Genomic DNA, 24446 nt, shown 5'->3' on the forward strand with positions numbered 1-24446 from the left:
AATTAAATTTTTGTACAATATTAAAATTAATTTTAATAATTAATATTAATTTTTTACTCTTTATAAACATTTTTATAATTAAATATAATATTAACCATTATTATTTTATATTACTTTAATAATTAGGGGTACTTTTGTAATCTTCAATTTCTACCCATTAAATAATTTTTTTATCTATAACGTCAATCAAATCTTACACTAATTTTCATAACCTTTACTTTGAAATCCATTCTCGTTTACCTCTAAATCCATCTAAACAAATAACACTTAATTCACCATCAAATCTCCTCAAATCCATCCACTCATTCTCACTCAATTCCTCTCCCCCAAGTGAACACACCAATGTGAAAGGTTGTTTCTACACTTGCTTTAACAGTTACTGACGCAAGTATTTTATTTATTTGAATTAAATTATTTTATTATGGTGTAATAGAATTTTATGATTTATGACTTAATGATGTGGAAATGTGTATGAAAGGTAATGAGAATTGTGTTATAAAAATTGTGATTAGTGAACATTGCATATTGTTAAGACTGTGTATATTTTGATAATAGTGAGATAAATCTTATGAATTATGGAGGAACATATATAATGAGAATGTGTATGGTTTGTGATGTAGACATGAAACTATACATCTTATTTCCTTATATTCGGTGGTCATGTATGAGCTTTTCGTATTGTGTTACGATAAGGTTGTGGAGTCTCGTATAGAGACAGGGATTTGAGTGTCACTTCCTTTTGCACAATGAGGTGAATGTCTCGCTCAAAAGGCTTGAAAAGTCGGGGAGATAAGTCTGAAATTGTGATGGAGGACAACAGAGTACAAGGAAACGACAATAGTTTATGAATGGATTGGTGGTGATATTGTCTGTGAGTGGAGATACATTGTTATATATGACTCGTTATGATTTGTGTTTAATGTTGCGCTACTTTGTTATGAGTTATAATGTTATGGTTATGGTTTCCACCTGCAATGATCGTACTTGTACGAGAGTAAATGATATTGCAGATGATGTTGGAGTGCATAAGTGACGAGAGAAGGGAAGTTAGTTTTTATGAGATTTTATTGATTTTGGTTATTTAAATTTTCTTTTCAGACTTGATATTTCGATAAAACTTATGTCTTGAATTCTTGAAATAAAGTTTTTTCTTTATCAGAAAAGATCGATTTTATAGTAAATTATGTAAAGATGGTATTATTCTTTACATTCATTAAGGGTGTTACACTAAACACCTACAGAAAAAAAAAAAAAAAAAAAGAATACAATGTATTACAATTAATGTTTAAGAACACGTTTCGTAATTAGGCTAAGACTTAAACTACCGTTTGGGATTACTTAAGTTAAAAGATTTATAAATTGGATAATATTTCAAGAAACCATTAGGGTTATAGAATGAAAAGGAAGAAGTCATAATTGAGAAACAAGTGAGGTGCAGGAAGAAAGAAGTGGTGCATAGAGCAAACGCCACGAACCCAATGCCTCCTCCGGAAAGTGACTGCGTCAATATGGATAGAAAAGAAAACTGCACCTTTTGCATTTATCAATCTCACTGTTATAATTTATAATTTATAAAATAAAAAGTATAAATATAAATTCATTTTCAACTTTCCCCTGATCAGTGAGAGTCACACTGTTCTTGCTTCGCCCTCTCTCTCTCTCTCTCCAGTTATCGGAGCATGCAAAGGCATCAGTCTCAGCATTTTCGGTAGAAATGACGAACAAGGGCAAAGGAAAGGGCAAGGAGGTCGCCGGAAAATCTTCGACCGGCAAGCGCAAGGCCAGCTTCGATGATGACAAGACCGGTGGCCGCTTCAAGTCAGCAGCCATGAAGTTTATCGATGACGCCGCTGACGTTGACGACAGCGATGACAGCGACGACAGCGATTTGAGCGAAGAGAGTGATTTCGGCGACGGTACATAACGGAATACCCTTCTTTCTCTCATGCTCTTACATTTCATCGTTTGTTCTTCTCTCACGAAAATGGTTAGGGTTTCAGCCTCATTTCTGTGTTTAGTTAAATTTCATGTCCTTATTTGTTCTGGACATGTATATAGGGCTTTTAGTGGCTTCATTAATGAGAAATGTTTGAGTTCTGTATGATTTTATGGTTTTGGAGTTCATCTTTTGTGGTTAGAATATCTCGTGGTACCGAACACCTTCTTATTTTTTGTAACAGATTTTTCCGACGAAGCTTTTGATTCCTCTCCGAGAAGAATGAGCGAACCAGGCCCGAGCAGTTTCTTGCGTGTTCCTAGGAATTGGTGGACGAAGAAGAGTTTGATAGAATATTGGAGGAGCGCTACGCTGACCCATCTAAATTTATTAAATTTGCTGATGAGTTTGATGACAAAGGCAACAACCCGAATTCTATTCATGACGCGGTCATGGAATTAATGCCCAACATCTGGAAAGTCAAATGCACTGTATGATACCTTGAGCTCGAATCTACGACTTTGATAATATTTGTTTCTTTTAAATTTCTCAGTTAGCGGAGTTTTTCCCTTTTGCTGCAGGTTGGCCGGGAGAGGCTTTCAGCTTTGTGTCTGATGCAGAAGTTTGCTGATTTGTTTTCTTTGGGTACTGTCTTGAAGATAAAATCTGCTTTTGCCGTAGATCACATGAAAGGTTTTGTATACATTGAGGCTGAAAGGCAGTGTGATATAAATGAGGTGATCTCAGTACTGGGTATTTTTGTTTGGTTTAATTTTATTGCTAGACATGGTTTTAAATTGCGGTCTCAGCAGGTTTTCTATTCTTTGAGTAGGAATTTGCAGACTAATGTGGCTGAAATTTTGTCTAGCACTATAAGTTTTCAGGTGAAACATTTCTACCATGGGCTGATTCTGTTCCCATTTGCTATTAATTCATGGTTTCAGGCATGTCAAGGGATTCCCGGAATCTATGTTACTCGAGTAGCTCTTGTACCAAATAGTGAGGTCTATCACCTTTTTTCTGTTAGAAATAGAACCCCTGAAATTTCTGAGGGTATGTGGGCTCGAATAAAAGGTGGTAATTACAAAGGGGATTTAGCACAGGTACCAGCAAAAATAATGTTTTTTGTTTTATTTTTCCATTCAACTTGTGGAATGCTCGTTCCTTCTATCTATTATGGTTTTTGCAGGTGGTGGCTGTAAATAATACCAGGAAAAAGGTTACAGTTAAGCTCATTCCAAGAATTGATCTGCAAGCTTTGGCTGCCAAATTTGTAAGGAGACCTGTGTCCACTTGTTTGCTACCCATTTTTTTTTAGGCAATTAATTAGTTAACTTTGATTATGCTTGTTTTGTTTTAGTTGTTGTATATATGATATATCTGCTGGTAATGTATTTATTGTCTCAAGAACTAATGTTAAACTATTACTTTTTAGTTAAACTAAATTTTTAATTAACCATATTTATTTATCTTTTCCTTACACTTACATTCATTCAAAGAAGAATTCTTTTTACTTTTACCTTATTTCTATCTGTTCAAACAAAATATTCTTCTATTTTATTTATTTCTATTTTTCCTATTTTTTTCCTCTTTAATTTACTTGCAACCCAAACAGAGTCACAGAGTGAGCAGACTGTTGATGCATCTCTTCTCTCGTTTACAGGGTGGAGGTTATAGTCGCCAAAAGGCTGCTGTACCAGCCCCTAGATTAATCAGCTCGAGTGAACTTGAGTAAATAATACATATTCTCATATTTTATTAACTTTTTAGTGGATAGTTTTTGTTATGTGATTATTTTTCAATAACTCTGCAGGGAGTTCCGACCACTCATTCAGGTCAAGCGAGACCGGGAAACTGGCAAGGTTTTTGAGGTTCTCGATGGCTTGATGCTCAAGGATGGGTATGTATACAAGAAAGTATCTCCGGATTCATTAACTTTATGGGGTGTTGTGCCAACAGAAGAGGAGATGTTAAAATTTGGGACTTGTGAAAACAATGAGTCAAATGATCTAGAGTGGCTTGCTCAACTTTATGGTGGTAAGAAGAAAAAACGTGTAATAAGACCCAACAAAGGAGGTGGGAAAGGAGAGAGTTCATCAGATTTGGGTGTGGGAAATGATTTTGAACTTTATGATTTAGTATGTTTCGGGTAAGTCCTTGTTTTACCTAGCTAACATTCACAGCACAATATGAATTATTTTTCTATCGTACTTGCATTGCATGCCCTTGCCCAATCCCATTGCAGTACATTCATGGTATTGGGAGAACCGTTTCTCTCGTTCACGCATACAGACATGCACTTAAGTGATACATGCAAATACACACGTTCCCATGCCTGCACATTTCCAAACATGGCTTCCTGAAGAATCTTTACTGTTTTTCAGGAAGAAGGACTTTGGTGTAATAGTAGGCATGGATAAAGATGATATTTACAGGGTAAGGCGTTCACCTAATGCAATTTAATTTGTTCTAAGCGTTTTGATTTGAGACCCTGTTATTTTTTACTACTACATTTCTAATTTGCCGGTCTTGTATAGATTCTAAAAGAGAGTTCAGATGGACCTGCTGTTATAACTATCGAACGAAAGGAAATAAAGAGTGGGCTATTGGATTTGAAACTCACCGCCTTTGATCAACAAAATAAGGCTATATTGGTTAGTGATACCGTCAGGGTTCTAGATGGTCCATCTAAGGTGTGATTTGTATTTCTGAATGTTAAGATTTCTAGTTGTGGTATATTTGGGTTTTTCATGCCTTGCATGATACTTTTAAAAACTATCATGTCTGTTTTTGTAGGGTAAACAAGGCATTGTTAAGCACATTTATAGGGGAATTGTCTTTTTACATGATGGAAATGAGGAAGAAAATGGAGGTTACGTCACATGTAAATCTAATACGTGTGAGAAGGTCAAGCTTGATGCTGGTGATTTCAGTGGAAAGGTTTGAAATCTTTCTAGTATCCTGCCATGTTACAAACTGTTGAATGATTTTATCTGTGTTTTTATGTTTTGAATGCTACTTCATACTCAGGATAGTGAACCAGGTCCTTTATTCTTTGAAGACCAACCATCATCACCAAGATCTCCCTTATCACCCAAAAAACCATGGCAAGCAAGAGAAAATAATCGAGAATGTCTGTATAGATACATGACTTCTTAAAAACTATTTTAGCTGTGGATATATGCATTTATTAATTTTTCTCAATTCAATAATTGTGCATGCAGTTAACCGTGGGGACAGCAATAACATGTTTAATATTGGTCAGACCTTGAGAATTAGGATAGGTCCTTTGAAGGGATACCTTTGCCGTGTCATTGCCTTGCGCCGTTCTGATGTAACTGTGAAACTTGATTCTCAGCAGAAGGTTCTTACAGGTTTGTTTGTGACGGTGGACTGTTTTGTATTTTTCTTTTGATATATTAGATCATTATTTAGAACAATTTGTAAAATATTTTTCACAGTTAAATGTGAGCATCTTTCTGAGGTTCAGGGGAAGAGTGCTGCGATTTCATCACGGTATTTCTGATATTTACGTTAATTTTGTATGCCACAACTACATATGATTTGCTTTGATTGTGTCTGTGAATGTTGTTGTTAGTTTCTCAATGTTTTTTTTTTTTTTTTTTTTTTTTATAATCAGTGGTGATCCAGATTCAAGTTCATCTAAGCCATTTGAGCTGCTGGGTGGTGAAGGAAACTCTGGAGGTGAGAATACCTTATTCTCTACTTTTTTATCCTTTAAAAAGAAAAGTAAAATCCCAATTAAATGGATTATAGTATCAATTAACATGTGTATAGATATCCTCTTCCCTATTATCTGTTTGGCGTTGATGTTTTTATTGAAACCTTAATCTTGACTATTGGAAAGGTTGGCTGAATGGAGTGGGAACTTCCACTGGCAGTGGTGGATGGAATGCTGCTGGGGCATCATCTGAAAGGTATATTTCATAGTGATATTAGTCATCTGCTTATAGGCAGTATTATGTTCACCCAATATATATCCTTGCTCATTTTGCATGATGGATTTAGTCATCAATAGTGAGATTCTAGTCATGTCCAGATATTGTTCAGTAATGTAGAAATTTGTGGAAATTGGGAAGGGTTAACTCATGGCTACGGAGCATTGATGCAGACAAGGATGACTCAGATGACAATGCAACCAAGGCATATTTATGTCAAATAAATAATTATGAATAATGGTGATTTAACTTATGCAAGTATAACTATTCTAAGTATTAAAACCCAAAAGCATAACCAATTTATCTAGATGTGGTAGTTAATCCAGCTTTATGTCATTCCATTTTTTAAATGTTCCTCTGATATGGAGTGTTACTATTTTAAATTGCCTATCTAATTGATATATTAGGGGATTAGAGTGTGTTATTGTATTTATACGTTAAATGTGGGGAACCCACCCTTGGAATTAAGGGGGTTAGAACCAAACACTTCAATTTTTAACTGCCTGTCTCGTACCACTCGATGCAAGACTTAGGCACCTCATACTACATAAGTCATATCATATTACTACTCTAAGAGCCGATGGTTTGACTAATTTCACTCCACAACAACTTACTTCATAACACTCCACTTAACTACCTCGGTAGTTAGAATTCTCTAATGATCGAAACCCTCTGTGAAGAGTCTTTCTAAGACATGGACAATTAGTTCTGATGCCACTTAATAAACACCCAAGAACTAGGGAAACCCACTCTCAAAAGGTAGATATTAGGGGATGAGAACCAAACACATACTCCATGGAGCATCACATATTATTAGATGTGAAACTCAGACACTGCATAGTTCCAAGGCACCATGATTATGTCATTTTGTATTGTTTTTAAATCATTGGGCAGATTATTTTAAATTGCAAGCATCCAGTTTTCTTTCTTATTCATGATTAGTTTTAATCTCAACTAAGTTAGTTACTATTTTTTCTTGCGATAACATTTTTCAGGGGTACATGGTCTAATGATTCTGCGCCAAGCTTATTGGTATGTGTTACATAACACAATTTATTCTTGTTTTTTTCCTATTCCCATCTGTCCTGCCTGTGCATTATCTAACCACTCTTGGTATAGTACATTCATGTACTCATTTATATTCAATTGATTTTTATATTTGTGATTTTACTTCATTTTAATTTAATAAGTGTCTGTTTTTGGTTTTACAGAAGCCAGACTCTTCCTTAAATCCTTTCAGTTCCAAGGGTAAAAGTTGTAGTACGGAAATGTTTGTTATGTTTTAGGTTCTAGTTTAATTACTTAGCTCAACTCGTCATTTGCTTATTGCTGTTGTAATGTGTAGGTGCAGAGGATTCTCCTTGGGAAACTAAAAGTAATTCAAACCAGAACTCTGCATGGGTTGCTGCAGTGGAGAAGACTGGAGTTGCTTCTAATCCAGAAAACTCTGGTGGCTGCTGGGGAAATGGTGGAGGCAGCTGGGATCAGGCAGAACGTAAAACTGGAAGTGTGGGTGATGACAATCAGAATAGCAATTGGAATACAACCAACATTTCTGAAAAGGAATCTTCTGGTTGGAACAGTGTCCAAAAGTCGAATGAAACTTCGTTGACTGGATGGGGTGATGGCAATGGTTTTAAAAGTGGATCAGATGAAGGAAACCTCACTTCTAATTGGCGTGGGTGGGAGTCTGGAACAAGTGGAGTCAAAATCGGAAATCCTTCTGGTTCTTCAGATATCAATGCTAGTAAGGATGCTGGATGGAGCAATAAACCAAATAATGAAGGGAGTGGGCGATCTGGTATGGGAACAAAAGGCAATTGGAATGCTTCCGTAAATTCTTCACGTGATGTGGAGGAAGAAGGTTGGAGTGCAGGAAATACTTCAGACAGTCCAGCTGTGGGGTTTGGTCAAGCTGGAAATAGTGGTTCTGATTTGGGAAAAGACAGTAAATGGAATGCTGTATCTGATGGTACTGGTGCAAATCAAGGGAATGGTTGGGGTCAGAAAAGCAATTGGAACTCTGGATCTTGGAATGACTCAAGTGAAAAAAAATCCACCAGCGGGAATTCTCACTGGAGTTCTGGGCGTACTGAGCCTGGAAATCAAGATTCCAACATGGACGTGAAAAGCAATTTGAACTCTGGAAGCAGTGGAAACTGGGCTTCTGATCGGAAAAATAGCAATTGGAATCCTGGATCTGATAATTCAAATGAAAATCCAGACAGGGGAAATAATGACAACTGGAACAGCAATAAGCATTTTTCAAGTGCGGGGAATGAAAGCAAGAATTCCGGCTGGAGTTCTAGGCATCCTGATACTGGAAATAATGATAGTAGCTGGGGCAAGAAAAGTAATTGGAATTCTGGATCAGGTGATGCCAATCAAAACAACAGTTGGAAAAACAATAGCAGTTGGAGTGCAGGCTCAAGCCATAAACAGTTGAATAGTGAAAATGAAGGTTCAAATGAAAATTCTAGAGGAGTTGGTGGTGGGAACCGGAGAGGTTGGAATTCTGGATCAGGTGACGCCAATCAAAACAACACTTGGAAAAGCAATAGCAGCTGGAGTGCAGGCTCAAGCGATAATCAGTTGAATGGTGAAAATGAAGGTTCAAATGAAAATTCTAGAGGAGCAGGTGGTGGGAACTGGAGAGGTTGGAATTCTGGATCAGGTGACGCCAATCAAAACAACACTTGGAAAAGCAATAGCAGCTGGAGTGCAGGCTTAAGCGATAATCAGTTGAATGGTGAAAATGAAGGTTCAAATGAAAATTCTAGAGGAGCAGGTGGTGGGAACTGGAGAGGTGGTTACCAGGGTAGTGGTGGATCAGACACAGGGGGCTTTAGAGGTAGAAGTTTTCGTGGTAGGGGAGACCGTGGGGGTTTTGGAGGCCGGGGAGATCGTGGGGGTTTTCGTGGCCGGGGAGACCGTGGGGGTTTTGGAGGCCGGGGAGATCGTGGGGGTTTTGGTGGTAGAGGTAGATCGGACAGGGAAGGTTTTGGTGGTAGGTGGGGATCAGGTGGAGGTCGAGGTCGAGGAAGGAGTGATCAATCTGGTAGTTGGAACAATAGGAGGGATTCTAGTGAGGATGGGTCCTCTGACTGGAAGAAGGGTCCAGATAATGTTGAAGGATGGAGTAATAGTAATGGATCCCAGGCTTGGAATCAGGATACTGGTGACAAAAAAAGGAAGAGCTGGAGCCAGGAAAATGCGGATAAGGAGCAGCCTAGCTGGAACCGTGGAGGTGGAAGTGAACAGAGATGGAGTTCAGCAAGTGGTGGGGCTAATGATAATAGATCCCAGGCTTGGAAACATGATACTGGGGACAAGGACAGGCAGAGCTGGAGCCAAGGGAATGCAGATAAGGAGAGTCCTAGTTGGAACCAAGGGGGTGGGAATAAGCCAAAGTGGAGCTCAGCAGATGGTGGAGCTAATGATTCAGGCTGGAATCAAGGAGGTGGAAGTAAGAAGAGCTGGAGTTCAGTAAGTGGTGAAGCTAATGATAATGTATCTCAGGCTTGGAACCAGGTGAATGCAGATAAGGATCGTTCTGGCTGGAACCAAGGTGGAAACAAGCAGAGCTGGAGCTCCGCAAGTGGAGCTAGCGATAATTGGAACAGCAATGAGTCAAGACAGGCTACAGGTGCTAGCTTGAAAAAATCTTCAAATGAAGAGGCCAATGTCCATGATGGTGGGTGGAACAAGGGATCCAGTTCAAACACTACTGGAGTTCTGAAGTGGGGTCAATCTAGTAGTGCTGCAGACAATGGCCAATCTTCTAGCTGGAAAGAATCAGCAGCAGAAGGTATGGAAGAAATAATGAAAACCGAATATAACTCCAACCAATTGTTCTTCCTATTTTGTTTCTTCAGAAAGAAAAAACCCGAGTTCGTGTTCGAAAGAAAAATAAAGTTACAATGCGACGAATCATTACTAATTAGAAGATAAACTCCAAATTACAGCAGAATTAATCTATAATGTTTTATCAATATAAATTTGAAAATACTATATTTATTTTCACCTTAATTCAATAGACTTCTGACTATATGGTTATTATATGTAGGTGCAGCAGGTTCATGGGGCAAGAAAAATGACGGGGTTGTCAAAGGTGGATGGTAGTTGCTTTCTTTCTAAAACGTGATGGACGGGAGCATTTTGAAATGTAGCCAATGGCAAACCTTTTTTTTTTTTTTTTTTGTATATCCGTATAAGTCTTTGCTGAAACGTGATTTCTCCCTTAAACTAAACAGGTTCGGTGAATGACTAATTCCTTCCGTTTTATGCGTGATTATGTTAAATGTCTACTAGAATTTGAATGCATTGTTGGATTACAATGTGTTCCTTTCCGAGTCTATATAGATTTCAGTGTTGCCCCCACCCTCTGTATTTAGATTACAATTTGTTGAGAACAACACGGTTTTGAGAAATATTCCAGTACCATCTCAACGAAACAATTTGTATATGAAACAACATGAACACTTCATTTATATTTTAAAAAATCAATATAATAAATTGAATCTTGTTAAGCAAATTCTATTAAAAGAGGAAGGAACAACAGACGATTTTTGAAGTTGTAAAGAGAACAATACATGAGAATGGTCAGTAAACTAGATGATATATTTGTTTAAATGAAAAGGAAACAAGCTGATGAATTTATGCAGAATTAGAAAGGAATTAACTAAACATAATATGGGAAGGATACGTGGATATGGAGAGATGAAAAAATTGACTCTTATACAGTCAAGTCAGCTTACACCAAGTTAAAAATATAAAGGGAAGAATAAAGGTTTTATACCAAATTTCATCAGTCTCGTTTAATGTAGGATAACAACTAAGGCTAATTTTTAGTATTATTATTATTATACTTTATATGTAAAAGGAATATAGGTTTCGTTTCGTGCTCAATTTTCTCTTATTCCAAAATAATTTCTAAGCTCTTAGTTAATTTTGGGCATATTGGCACAATACATAACAGTCCACGTGGCAAACCTCGAATTTTGGCGCCTCGGGCCAGAACAACTAATTTTTGCGTTTTACAATTTTGCACCTTTTGTTCATTATATTGATTCATGCGAATGAAGGGCGCCTTGGACGCGAGTGGTTTTCCGCTTCATAGCGGTTGTTCGCGGTTTCCACAATCGAATCCAGAAGTCGCACCATCAACCATTAGGGCTTCGGGTTCACCAAATCCAATTTCGGCTTCTGTTAACGTTCCCAATTTCTTGGGCTTTTTGATCGTTCCAACATTCATTTCCCCCGCCATCCAAATAATTCCCAAAAAATGTTCAACAAGATCATAAAGCTCGCTCACAAGAAATGCTCCAAATTGGAATTCCCGGAAAACGGCCTTCAATTTTACGAAGTAGTCGTTAAACACGCATCTCGTAATGCCGCCCCCGCCCCTGCCCCCGTCACCATCACCGCCCCCGCCGTCGCTCCCGCCAATTCCGACTCTCAAAACCCTTCACCCGCTGTCCCGCCTTCCAATTCCACCGTAATCGAGCCACTACGAGACGTCGACGAATCGGAGCACCGAGCGCTGATCCTCCAAAAAATACAAGGGTGTTGCCTCTTGTGCGATTTCTCAGACACTGTCGATTCCGTTAACGAGAGGGAAACAAAGCGCCAGACACTCGAGGAACTCATTGAAACCATCCATTCCGGGTCCTTCGGATTCAGCGAAAATCAAGAAGACTTGATTAACATGGTGTCCGTTAACATCTTCCGTTGTCCCCCTCCATCACCTCACGGCACAGAATACCTGGAACCCGAAGAAGAAGACAGATATTTGGACCCGTCATGGCCGCACTTACAGCTCGTGTATGATATCCTCTTGCGTTACGTTGTCTCACCGGAGATTGATGTAAAGACTTCCAAGCGCTACATTGACCATGTCTTTGTGACGAAACTCATCGACTTGTTTGATTCCGAGGACATGCGAGAGCGCGAGTATTTAAAAAACATTCTTCACCGCATTTATGGCAAGTACATGGGGCTCAGGCCCTTCATTAGGAATGCCATCAACGACGTCTTCTACCGTTTTGTATTTGAAACTCAGAGGCACAGTGGTATTTCCGAGTTGCTGGAGATCCATGCTAGTATTATCAATGGGTTTGCTTTGCCAATGAAAGAGGAACATAGACAGTTTCTAATTCGGACTCTTATTCCACTTCACAAGCCCAAATCTATTTCCTTTTATCATGAACAACTGACTCATTGCGTGGTTCAGTTTGTTGAGAAAGACAACAGGCTGGCTGATCCTGTGATCAAGGGGATGCTAAAGTACTGGCCAGTCTCGAATTCCCGGAAGGAAGTTCTTTTCCTTGGAGAACTAGAACTGGTTCTTGAGGCAGCTCAATGTACTGACTCTCTACGGTGTATTGCCTCTCTTTTCAGACAGATCGGGCGCTGCCTTAGCAGCTCTCAGTTTCAGGTCTGCCTCTTTTTAATTAATTGTGCTTAACTTTTCATATGTAACTTGTAGCATTCTGTAGTGATGGTTCATCGCTCATGCCCTGTATTTATGATATCATGTTCTTTGCTTCATAGAAATATCATGCCTTAGAATTTGGGCTTAATGCATAATTCAGTTTCATAAAATTGGCTTTAGGTAAGTATTGCCCAAGCTTTATGAGGACTACATTGGTAATGTCTCTAGTTAATATGGATACATTCCTCATGCTTAGGTATAAACGTTTGGAGTTTGGAGAAATAGAGGTAGCCATACGAGACCAATGAATGTCTGAGCATCTTAAATTTCGGGTACAAGGCCTAACTTAACTCAAACCTTGTAAGGACTGCATTGATCAGAGATATCTCTCGTCAAAGTAGAATCTCAATACGCTCAGTTATGATTAGGATTGAACATCTAGAGTGTGACAGACGTAGGTGACCCAATAAAAACACCTTATGCCTGGGAATAGACATCGTAGAGCATAGACAAATAGGCATGACCTAATAATGGATCTAGAATAAATTCTAGCATCTTCTTACGATTTATGTTTCAACTACAGAGTCCTACAAACGCTCACTTATAAGCTAAGGATTGTCTAAGCCTTACAAAGACTCCATTGGTCATGCCTCCAATTGATGTGAAATCTTAATACACCTATTCACTTCTGGGATTGGATGTTTAGAGCGTAGAGATAGGAGTCTCAATAACAAAATCCCCTCATGCCTATAAATAGAAATCTGTATTTGTAATACTTCTGGGGTGTGAGATCTCAACAATATAAATATTATCATAGAAAAGAGTTGGAAAGTCACTCTCATGTCTTAATGCCGAAAGTGAGTATCTTCAGTTGAGTTCCAATCCCATAGTCGATTTCATGGCTCGAGAGCTTATGGTGGGTTTTTACATATCCATATTTGAGATTGAGAAAACAATCTGGTCTGGACATTGTTGCTATTTGTTCTTTTGTTTTTAGATTTCAATGTTCCTGTGCCGTCATGTCCCTCCTATTTGATTGTGGACTCTTATTTTTGCTTAATCTGATTTCGGACGAGAATACTGTCCGAGTTTCCTAGACCTGCCATAGAAGACGCTTATTCAGGGATCCATAACCACGTGGTACAGAATGTAGCTCCTTGGTGTGTCACAGATATAAGAACATGGGATGATACTTTGAGATGCGAGTGTTTAGGCCCATGATCTCGATCTATTATTCTCTAAGGCTTAATCCTGGAAAATAAGTATGGAGGTTAATCTTAAGACCTTATACATATTGACCATCTTAAGACAAAAAAGGAGGGTTATAGACATTTCCATGCATTGAATCCTTTAGGTAGAAGTTACTCCAACAGTTCCATTGATTTCTTGAGCATACGCCGATAACTTTTTGGCTAATGTGTGACATGGGCTGCAATATTGATGAACTCGTTTTCTTATATGCTGGGAAATACTAACGAACTATAAACTGGCATAGGTTGTCAGCTATTTCTTGCTTCAATTTGGCTGATATTTAAAATCCCCTTCTCACTCACGGCGATGCTATTTAAATATAATATCTAAGCTATGTATGTGTAAGATGATTAGCTACCTCGGCCAAGGAAAATTGTCATAATGCATCGCTGTAGTCAGATTTTATCAGATATTATAACGCTATAATACAGTATCAATCTTTAATAAATGATGTTTCTCGTCCTTTGATGTAGTAATGGAAAAATGTTTCTTATTTTCTCTTGATTGCTCTCTGACAATTATTCTATCCATGGCAGGTTGCCGAGCGAGCATTTTTCTTGTGGAGCAATGAGTACTTTGTGAGTTTAGTGGCCCAGAATCGAAATGTTATATTGCCAGTAATCTTCGAAGCTTTGGAAAATAACATGAAAGGCCATTGGAGCCGAGTAGTGCAGGGGCTAACGGCCAATGTGAGGAAGATGTTTCTGGAAATGGATACCGAATTGTTTGAAGTGTGTCAAAGACAATACATAGAGAAAGAAGCCAAGACTATAGAGTTGGAAGAGAAGAGGGAGTTAACTTGGGAGAAATTGGAAGCAGAGGCTGCACAAGCCTTGAGGGAAGACATTGTTAACTAAGGTATTCAGCTTGCAACCCTTCTTTTTACTTTGGTGGCTATGCTGAAAGTTCTTCCTGAATTGGGTTACGTCACTGCTATATTTCCCAAGATAGAAAGGGAAGTATGATTTTATTTTAATTCAATCTTTACTCACCATTAATGGTCAAGGAATTAAGAGTAGAAAGTTTTATTGGAATTGGAATGTTACTAATATATTTTATTTACATTTTTGTTTCCAATTAAAACCTTCTATTTAGTAATTCCTTAGAGTTAGAGTAATCGATTTTGATTAATCGGCATGGTGCACAAGACACGCAAATTAGCAAGCTTGCGAGTCCTGTTTCTTAGAGAGCAAGGGTTTTACACTGTTTCTTTGGCCTATCCCTCCTTCTCAATTGTAAATTCTCGTCTAATGTACCAAATTGATTCAGTGTATGAAAATATGCTGCAGTTGGCACTGCTTTTTTAGTGAACGAATGATTTTATTAATTTAACTTATTATTAAAAAAATCACTTTTTTTTATTTTAGAATTTAAATTGTTCATTTAATTTTTGAAGCCGGGCAAGATTATCTATTGACTTAACATATATTTAAAATCATACTTCTTTTGAAATTCTGAACTATGTATTTCATTTTTAGATTAGTATCAGCAAAATAGATTAAAATATACGAGTCAACTTGATTTATCATGAGTTTGAATCAAATTAAATTAAAAAAAAATATAAATTTTTTTATACAAATCAATTTTAATCCAACTCACTAATATTTATAAGATCTATATTCTAATGATTTTTTATTTATACTTTAACTTTTCAAAATTTAAAAACCTTTTTTTTACTATCAAAAAATGTTTCAATGGAATATGTTGAAAAACTCGTAGCGGACTTTCACTATTAATTTTACATCAGAGCTATCTTGATGAGGATAGAATATTTAATAGACATCACGATATGAAAATTTGAATTTTTTTCTAATTAAATTCAGAGGTTCGAAAACATAAGGTATGAAGCTCCACCCTCTACATATATAATATAAGCAATAATTTGTTTTTTCCTGGAGTATTATTTGATGATATCGATCTTCTTTATTCATCAGCATTATATTAAAAAAAAAAAAAAAAAAACTCATTATCTTTTAGGTATTCTGAATAGTTATTATCATTATTATTATTATTGGATGGATAGTGTAGCACCGTCTTTTGAAGTTACATTACTTATTCACATGCAGATAGGAGGAAGATTCTTAGAATTGGACGGTTTGACAATTTCTTTCTGATATGGAGACAAGTCACGTTAAACACTTTATTATTACTTTGAAAACTAACATTAAAACTAAATAAATAAATTGTCTTAGAAGTTGACATGCAAGCAGAAATCCACTTCTTCCACTCATATCCTATCCTTTTCTTTCCATTCTTTTCAAATCCATTCAGCTAAATATTTTTATTTACTAATCATTAATTTACTTATATTCTAATTACTCTCCAGTTTGAGACAATCATTTCTTTTATTTCTTTCAATAAATTAATCTGTACATAGTATTTTTGTTTTTGCTTTCTTTTGTTTTTATCTTTTCTTGTAAATATAAATGAGTAATTGTTTTGATTTTAAATGGGTTAAATATGTTTTTAGTCCCTATATTTTGAGACGATTTTGGTTTTAGTCCATTTTCAAACTATAGTACAATTTAATCCTTCAACTTTAGAAAACTCTGGTTTTAGTCCTTTTTACCAAATTTTTTTAACTTTATTTATTGTTTCAAGCACGTTTTATTATAGCATTTGGATTGTTTATACTGTTTGACACATTTTTACTTTAATGTTAACTGATAAACGTGTTTGAAACAACAAACAAAATTAAAAAATTTTGGTAAAAATGACTAAAACCAGAGTTTTCTAAAGTTGAAGGACTAAATTATACCATAGTTTAAAAATGAACTAAAACCAAAATCGCCTCAAAATATAGGAACTAAAAATATATTTAACTCATTTGTTAAAATTATTTTGATAAAGGCAATCATAGCACAAAAGATAGTGTCTATTTTGAAATAAAATTATTTTACGATCTTGTCATGATTAAGAAAAAATAATTATATTTAAACTATCCATATCATTGTATGCAAAATTATTGAGTGTATCGTGATGATAAAAGTTATATTAATAGAAACATTTGTTATTAACGATGATGACGATAAAAAAATCATATTCGTGCTTTTTTTTTTAAAGTTATTTCACTTTCTGAGTTATTTGACTAACTTTTAAATATCTTATTTTATAAATGATATGAATGTCTTCAATTATTATATGCTCTTAATTATTTAAAATATTTGAGGAATTGAGTATGAAAAATAATTATATGTGAAATGTAAAATTGATGGTTTAGTCTTATCATAAAGTAGATCCAGAAAAGGTTGAATGTGAAGGTACTATGAATGCATCTCAAAAGCTTTTTAGTAAACAACTCAAACAATTATTATGACATTTTTTAGGTATTATTAGAACTTTCAATTCTATCATGATAGATTAATGGAAGCAAGTAAAGCCACATTTCAACTTCAAAACCCTACAAATAGAGTCATCAAATTGTATTTACGTGTTCGAATAAAGCTATTCCAAGTATACACATTTAATAATTATTGCAGCTTAAGCATTATTGAAATTAATTTTTGAATAATTATACAAAAGAGATAAATAAAGATGAGTGGCTAGAGTTGTTATAATTTTTTTTAAAAGTATTATTGATAGAATTTAATTTATATGCATGTTAGTCCAATATTTTCCACACAAATTTTATCACATGTGATTGATTAATGTCATTTATATATATATGAACAAGTTATCGATTACAAGCAGATTCAGAAAAATTTAGAACATCTATCTTGAGAATATATAAAAAATACACTTACACATTGACAACGAAATTTAAACACGTGTTATTATAAGATAGAAATTCTATTTTTATGAATTGACAACTTTTATTGTATTTAACGATAAATTTATATCGAATATTCATATATAGATATTTTAAAAGGATGATTGATCATTTTAAATTGTTTAAAAGTATAATAATTGAAATGTTTTCGAAAAAGATGTTGGAAATTGGTTAGATTCTCCATGCGAGTCTGATTTTTTTATAATTTTATTCAAACGAAACTAGAGTTTAAATTTTGCTCTCAACAGTAATACCATTCAAGTGAAGGATATTTGGGATAACACAAAAATAATACTGCAACTTAGTTTTTGAATTTGTACAATTTTTATTTAAGCGAACCAATTTTTACTTTTTTTTTAATTTTTAATTTTTTTCTTATTATTTGATGATTTGCATTTACATATTCATTATAAATATAAAATTAATGTTAACTTATATATTTGATTGATTTGTGATTTTGTTTGAATGAATTATATGATATGATTATTAAGAATAATAAAAGTAATATGAATTTGCAATCACATGAATAATATATTAACTATTGTTCGATATTGAAACATAAATTTAACAATGATATTCTAGCTTCTGTTGAATTGGGTTATGAGGTGAGTTTTCATTAACATACTCTTAATATTTAAAAGAAATAAAAAAACAAAACTTAAAAGGTATTTAATATTATTGGACTTAGTAATAATGACAAGAAGTATAAAATGTTGAGATTTAAAAGGATTGTTTGAAATGTTTAATTGAATAAGAATAATATAAAAATTTGTTAGAGTTGTAGAAAATGAAAAGTGACAGTTGATGGAGCTTGAAGGAGTGTATAAAGTAAGATTAAAAGTAAAGTGAATTGAAATTCGAATACATTAAACTATACATTTGAAGCAATGAGGAATGGTACTTAGTGGAAGTAGCTCTATATAGATTTGAATATCATAATAACTTTGAAGAGCTGTCTGTGTATATGATTCCTAGTTTCTAAATTTAAAAACAAATTGTAGAAACTTTGATCATTCTTTTTCTGATCATAGGATGGGATGGTTGGTCGAAGTGTCCAAAATCAGAATAATTACAAGAGACAAAAAGGTTGAAACAAATGCAATGGACAAAGAAGACGGTGATGAGGGTGGCGCTGCACGGCTGCTGCTTCCTCTGAATATCATTCCGAAAAAGTCTCCATCGTCACTGCTGGACCCCGCCGCACTGTTGCCCTTGCTGGTCGCTCCGGTCACGGACCCACCACCGTTGAAACCGGGATACAGATCCCCATTATCCCTGTTCAATTATTCACTCATCAAACACTAAGAAAGCTACTTTTTAGAAAAGCCATTGCCTTCAAATTGAAGGAATGACGCAGACAAATATCTTCATTGGCTTCAACTTGAAGAGTATGAGGTAATTAATTTGTTGTGTTGTGACTGCTGAAGCCGATTTAATCGGCATTAAATAAAAGGTGTGTAACTATGCGAGCAGGAACCATGGGAGAAGGAGATAAGGTGCAGTTGTGTAAAGAAACATGGCTGACTCACAAAATGAGGTGTCATACCTTATTTTCTATATTGTGAGAAACCTAAAATTTGACACATTGCATGTATAAGATAATCCATGAATAGAGAAGCAAGAGAGAAGGAGAAGCTAGTTTCATGAGTGTGTTCTGACTGGTACGTGTCCAATCACAAACATAAACGAATGGAAGGGTCCCATCCCATCTCTACTTGCTGGAAAGCACAAATAAACCAATATAATTTCACCATAACAAAAAACTTTTCTGCTTTCGAAGGAAAAGGTAAATGAAATGAATGAAGACAAATGAACTGTAAGCCTGTTGGGCCATGAGGCAGAGATTCTCCTTTCCCAATGACTTCACCATCACTCACGTGCAAGGCCCAAAAAGCCTTCACTTTTCCCCCGATTTAGTTAATTATTAATCAGCTTTGCTAATCCCAATTACCTAACCCTGTAAAGTGAGTTTTAGCATAAACCCAGGTTTTCGAAAGCGGAACCACGTAAAAAACATTTTACAATATTCCACACCCAACAACTTGTGCAGCACAGTTGGCAATCTGCTGCAACGCGTCCTTTTAACATTTTCAAATAAAGGAACCCATGTGGGGCACACAGAGTAAGGGGCACTTCTGTCATTCCTCACACCAATACCCTTCCTAAGGACAGTTAAGGAGACAGGTAATGTCCGTTGTAGGGGCAGATTATTCCCTCAGAGAACTCGGTACAAAAGGGACTAATAATAATAATAAGCGAATGAGAATATAATTATAATAATAATAAATAAAATTAAAAGGTAAAGGTGGTATAATGATTTTATTATAACAATACCTGGGATCACCGAATACACCGGAATACATGGTTAGCTGGTCAATTTGCACGGCGGATTTCGGTTGCACACTGGTGGCCTCTGCATACTGTGCACTCAGCCCTGCACCCGATGGTACAAAAAATGCTCCATTTACCATTATGTCCCCTTCCGTTCTCCAATTCCACCCACTCCACTCTCTGTCGTCTGTGTCCACGCGCTTCGTCACCTGTCATTTCAAACACAAACCAACCCTCAGTTCATTTCTCGCATCACTTACAAAACCACCCCACGCGCCACCCACGCGATTGCAATATTCCTCCAGCAAGCATATATTCGTTCCAAACAAGAGTCAAAGAAAGATTTAAAAAAAGAGAAACCAACACAGTGGGCACACACATGACATTATTATTAGGATTGTATGCAACCGTTCGTTCCCATTTCCAAGAACAGTGTTGAGAAGGGATGAGATTATTGATATTAATATAATAATAATAATAATAATAAAAAGTAAAAAGAGTGAAATAATGAATAAAAAAAAAGCTGATTAAATGTACCTCTTTGGCATCGGGGTCGGAGGGGGCGGTGTAACGGTTACCCTGGCTGTTGATGGTGGGGTTAGCGCTACCGCCGATGGCATACATCTGCCACTGGGTGAAATCGTTGTTGACGACGTGGATGTAGCCGAGCCTGCAACGTGGCATGCGCTGCACCAAACCCTCGCCGAAGTGATTGAACGCGATGGTGACCTGCATGCCACGGTCGGGGGAGTACTTATCGTTGTGTCCCAAGAGCATCACCTCGTCGTGGTGGGCGAAGTGGTTGTTGGAAATAGTAATCGCGGTGGAACCCATTATGGCGTCGATCAAGCCGTCCGTGCAGTAAGAGAGGGAGCAGTGGTCGATCCAGATCTTCCGGGAGCCGAAGATGGAGATGCCGTCGCCGTCCGATCTCCCCCTCCAACCCACGTGCGTTGGACTGGCGCGTATGTTCGTGTTCCCCGAGGGCGTGCAGTGGTGGACGTGGATGTTGTGGATGATGACGTTGGAGACGTACTGGAGAGTGATGCAGCCGTGGCCCGTGACGTGGACGTTAGCGCCGCGGCCGTCGACGGTTTTGAAGCTGTTGAAGATGAGCTCGTGCTTCAGGTTAATGGTCATGTCCGCGGCGAACACGATCCAGAGAGGTTCGTCTTGGATGACGGCGTGCCGGAGCGTGCCGGGGACGGGGTTGGCTGGGTCGCGGTCCGACGAGTCCGTCACCACGTAGATCTGTCCGCCCTTTCCACCCATGGCGTCTTTGCCGAACCCGACGCCGCACTCCGCCAGCTTCTGGCGGTTGGCCGCCCAGTTGGGGTCGCAGCGCCAGCAGTCGTCGATTGGGTTTCCGGTGAGACAGGCGGGTTGTTGGTCCTTGGACAGTGTTTGCCTTCTCGAAAAGGAGACATTGACCTTCCTGCATCACGAAAAGAGAAAGTAGGGAAATTTTTAGTGTTGGAGAGGAGGGAGAAGTAGAAGTACGTAATGTGGGTTGTTGAGCTGCGGAAATACTGTTTTACCGTTGAAGTTCGTGGACTATGGCTTCGGGGTGAGGGTGTTGGTGGGGTAGCACGGTGAGGTTGAAGAGAGCTTCGATTGGGGGTGAGAAAGAACTTAGAAGGCACATTAAAAGAATGCAGGTGATTGGGAGCATTCTTCTTTCAAGAAGGAACAATACAATTATGACGTTGGGTATGGTTTGGTTTGGTTTGGTTTTGTTGCTGTAAAATGATGCTTGGTTTTGGTTTTGGGTGCTTCCTCTTGAATGCACAATTACTTATGGAAGCTCAAAAATTTTGGAAAATGGAAAGGGGTTTTATCATAACTGGTTTTATAATAGTGGTAATGGTCGGGTAATTATTCTAGGATGGGAAAATTAAGTTGCTTTGTGGGTGGGGTTATGAGTTTATTTGTTTATTAAGGAAGAAAGATATTTCAGTCTGTGAGTAGCTATGGTTTAAGAATTGATAGATGAGAGAGAAACACAGTTTCATTTCATGGTTTGTCTGTCTCCCTTTCGTCTTGGTTTTCCAATTCTATTCTGCGTGGCTCAGTTACTCACATTCCTTGCCTTGCCTTGTTTACTAGTCCTTCTTGGCATAGGGGCGAAACAATAATAATATGATAAATGTAAGAGGAAAACTAAAAGTGCAGAGAAAGGTTTATCCAAACCCCTCTCTTTTAGTTTCTTGTTTTTTGTGTTTTACCATGTAAAATGTAACAATTAAGATTCTTTGCGGGAGGCTTCGTATTCTGTTAGGTCTTATTCGCATTAATCCCTCGCCTCCACTTTTTTGAGAGCTGCCACTTTTTGGATAGGTGGGAAAAAGATAGGGTTACTCATCACAAAGATTGCATCTTTTGGTCAATTTTTTACTATAACAGATCAAATGCAAATATTTCTTTTCATCTTTTTGGTTCTCAAGAAAAGTAGCATAGACACAGAGACAGAGGAGAAAACAAACAAGTATCTTTGGGGCTCCATTGGTATCTACCGCAAGCTTTCTTCCCCAAAACAGACACTTCAAATATTAATCTTTTCGTTTCTCATTTATATCTTTTATTTCAGGTCAAACAGTTCCCTGTTTTTCCACCGGGCTTAATTGCATTTTTTAGCTGTCTTTGTTATGATATGGTGTGATTTGTTAGTTTTGAATTTTACAGAAAAAACACAGATTTTGATAATAATGTATGAAAATTAAATTACAATTTTAAAGTTTATACTTGTGTTTCCCTTTTTTTTTTTATTATTATTATTATTATTATTATTACATTCGGCCCTTAAGAGAAAAAAATGATAATATGTCTGCCGTGTATATTAAAGATCTGGCTGGATTCGAGTCATATTTCTTACTTTTTAACAAAGTGAAGCAGACATCCTACGATAGTCTATATTGTAGGCTGCACTGGTTTTTGTATCCAACAAAATTGAATTTCCTTTCATGTTTCTATAAAACTACCTTATACAAAGACTCTTCGTAGAATATGTACTGCACTTTAAATCCAACCATGTTGTGATCATGGAACTAAATTCAGATGCTACTCCAAAGTCATGATTTTTTCATCAATGTTTATCAAGGGAAATTTTATGACGAAAATTTGAGTACTTAAGTAAATTTTAGTTATACTATAAGTTGTTTTATTTTTCTTTTTCATTTTATGACGAAAGTTATCCATACAACATTATTTTAATACATGTTGCTAATAAATATTTAAAAAAATACGTTTATTCCATGCCTTTGAAAGTGACGTTTAAAAAAAATAAGATTCTTATGACTGGAACTACCTTTTCTTTAAAAAAATAAACAACTTATATGATCGAATTGGGTCATTTAAAATTTTATACACCCACCTTCATAATAACGTCTTCACAATTCAAATGCATCTATAATTGCTTTTACCAACCATGTATCTGTTTCACAACATATATTATTTGACTTTATGAACAGAATATTTGGCATCTGCTCTGGTTCTTCTAATATATGTCTATCAATTTCTTTATTTGCTGGAATAAACAAGAGTGGTTTTGTAGTTTGGACACTCTTTTTTGGAGCCATTCTAGCTGTGAGACTTTATATATATACATACAACTTTTACCTAAAATGGGCAGCTCCAACTCTCATACAAACAATGAAAATAACCACTCTCATGCAAGCCATGTTATGTAGCAATTTGGGCCTAAAATATATTTGGGCCTCACCAAAGCCCATTTTTCAAAGAAAAAATAAGCAGCAATATAATTAATATTTTACAGAACAAGTAATGAATATCAAATCAGAGTGGCGCAGCGGAAGCGTGGTGGGCCCATAACCCACAGGTCCCAGGATCGAAACCTGGCTCTGATAAGAGTGGCTTCTGTTTTTCTATTTTGACCTATGAATTCTATGACATATTTTATTACAAAAGTTGAACTGAAAAATATGTCACGCCTAATATAAACTAAATAGATAAAAGCCTTGATTTTAATTTTCTTCCAAAACATCAAGAAAATGTGTCATAATGTTCTTGCAAAATTATTTTTGAAAATTCACATATATTTTATAAACCAAATTTAAATGAATTTTTATAGATTTTATGTTGGTGATTTTAGTTGGTTAAAAGTATATTTTAACTTACTAAAACAATAAAAAATAGGGTTCGTGCACTTTTGATAGGTTAAAACTAGAGCCGTCAAAATGGGTCACAATCCGCGAGCCAACCCGGTCCGTCACGGGTTCGGACCAGGTTGGGTTTGAAAAATACAATCCACTTATATGCGGGTCAAATTTTAACCCGGCTCATTTAGACCCGGCTCATGCAGGTTGAACCCGTGGTGAGCCGGGTTGGCCCACCAACCCACTTACCTAATTTTATTTTTTTAATTTATTATTTTATTTGTGAAATCCTAAAAGATAAAATACTTTCTTCACTCATTGTGTATACCAAAAAAAGTAACATCTGCTCTCACAAATCACTCTCATGGTAAATCACTCTCATTTGACGGTATTCTCACCCTCACTTCACTGAAATTCTTCAAGGATCGTGTAAAACACCTTCCTTTTTTTTTTCTTGTCTTTTCTCCACATTTATGTTTTCTCACTTCTCTTTCTTTTTTTTTTTCAAAAACCCTTGATGACAAAAATAAGGGTTTGCAAATTTGTTTTTTGTTCTGGAGGATTTGAAGACATGGAATGATTTTTTCATGTTCTGACATACTTGTATCAGATTTTGTTCATTTTATTTAAACAATTTGAGTATACATTATTTGAA

At 36.4% G+C, this 24446-nt stretch overlaps 3 protein-coding genes and 1 non-coding gene across 5 annotated transcripts; 3 read left to right on the top strand and 1 right to left on the bottom strand.

The window, feature by feature from the left end:
* Nucleotides 1-1603: 1603 nt before the first annotated feature.
* On the top strand, nucleotides 1604-10252 carry LOC106771803 (protein RNA-directed DNA methylation 3). Of its 2 annotated transcripts, XM_014657789.2 has the most exons (20): nucleotides 1604-1916; nucleotides 2181-2427; nucleotides 2518-2673; nucleotides 2881-3039; nucleotides 3126-3209; nucleotides 3600-3667; nucleotides 3750-4085; nucleotides 4321-4372; nucleotides 4474-4629; nucleotides 4733-4876; nucleotides 4967-5069; nucleotides 5161-5310; nucleotides 5398-5452; nucleotides 5577-5641; nucleotides 5805-5874; nucleotides 6891-6927; nucleotides 7107-7143; nucleotides 7241-8551; nucleotides 8702-9703; nucleotides 9962-10252. In XM_014657789.2, the coding sequence occupies exons 2-20, from the start codon at nucleotides 2389-2391 to the stop codon at nucleotides 10015-10017; spliced, it is 4080 nt and encodes a 1359-aa protein (XP_014513275.1). In that variant the 5' UTR covers nucleotides 1604-1916; nucleotides 2181-2388; the 3' UTR covers nucleotides 10018-10252. The 2 variants fall into 2 exon arrangements, with proteins under 2 accessions (XP_014513275.1, XP_014513273.1); XM_014657787.2 differs by having other exon boundaries at nucleotides 7241-9703.
* A 562-nt stretch (nucleotides 10253-10814) lies between these two features.
* Nucleotides 10815-14890, top strand: LOC106770719 (serine/threonine protein phosphatase 2A 57 kDa regulatory subunit B' beta isoform). Its single transcript, XM_014656512.2, has 2 exons — nucleotides 10815-12331; nucleotides 14116-14890. Exons 1-2 carry the CDS (start codon nucleotides 11180-11182, stop codon nucleotides 14434-14436), a joined length of 1473 nt encoding a protein of 490 aa, XP_014511998.1. The 5' UTR covers nucleotides 10815-11179; the 3' UTR covers nucleotides 14437-14890.
* Nucleotides 14891-18185: 3295 nt separating this feature from the next.
* LOC106771804 (probable pectate lyase 18) lies at nucleotides 18186-21477 on the bottom strand. The gene is made up of 4 exons (XM_014657791.2): nucleotides 21218-21477; nucleotides 20217-21114; nucleotides 19683-19888; nucleotides 18186-18623 (listed from the first exon to the last, which is right to left on the bottom strand). Exons 1-4 carry the CDS (start codon nucleotides 21349-21351, stop codon nucleotides 18374-18376), a joined length of 1488 nt encoding a protein of 495 aa, XP_014513277.1. The 5' UTR covers nucleotides 21352-21477; the 3' UTR covers nucleotides 18186-18373.
* A 1993-nt stretch (nucleotides 21478-23470) lies between these two features.
* TRNAM-CAU lies at nucleotides 23471-23542 on the top strand. Its single transcript has one exon. It is a non-coding gene; the product is annotated as a tRNA-Met (tRNA).
* The last annotated feature ends 904 nt before the right edge of the window (nucleotides 23543-24446 follow it).

The sequence above is a fragment of the Vigna radiata genome, chromosome 8, assembly GCF_000741045.1.
Source record: "Vigna radiata var. radiata cultivar VC1973A chromosome 8, Vradiata_ver6, whole genome shotgun sequence".
Lineage (NCBI taxonomy): Eukaryota > Viridiplantae > Streptophyta > Magnoliopsida > Fabales > Fabaceae > Vigna > Vigna radiata.

Bases quoted from the DNA above. Each gene is read 5' to 3' on its own strand.
- LOC106771803 (XM_014657787.2), top strand. From the start codon at position 2,389: ATGGAATTAATGCCCAACATCTGGAAAGTCAAATGCACT. The intron at 2,428-2,517 runs GTATGATACCTT...CTTTTGCTGCAG, and splicing joins TCTGGAAAGTCAAATGCACT to GTTGGCCGGGAGAGGCTTTC. The intron at 3,668-3,749 runs GTAAATAATACA...ATAACTCTGCAG, and splicing joins ATCAGCTCGAGTGAACTTGA to GGAGTTCCGACCACTCATTC.
- LOC106770719 (XM_014656512.2), top strand. From the start codon at position 11,180: ATGTTCAACAAGATCATAAAGCTCGCTCACAAGAAATGCTCCAAATTG. The intron at 12,332-14,115 runs GTCTGCCTCTTT...TATCCATGGCAG, and splicing joins TTAGCAGCTCTCAGTTTCAG to GTTGCCGAGCGAGCATTTTT.
- LOC106771804 (XM_014657791.2), bottom strand. From the start codon at position 21,351: ATGCTCCCAATCACCTGCATTCTTTTAATGTGCCTTCTAAGTTCTTTC. The intron at 21,115-21,217 runs GTAAAACAGTAT...TTCGTGATGCAG, and splicing joins ATAGTCCACGAACTTCAACG to GAAGGTCAATGTCTCCTTTT. The intron at 18,624-19,682 runs GTATTGTTATAA...ATAATTGAACAG, and splicing joins GGTGTATTCGGTGATCCCAG to GGATAATGGGGATCTGTATC.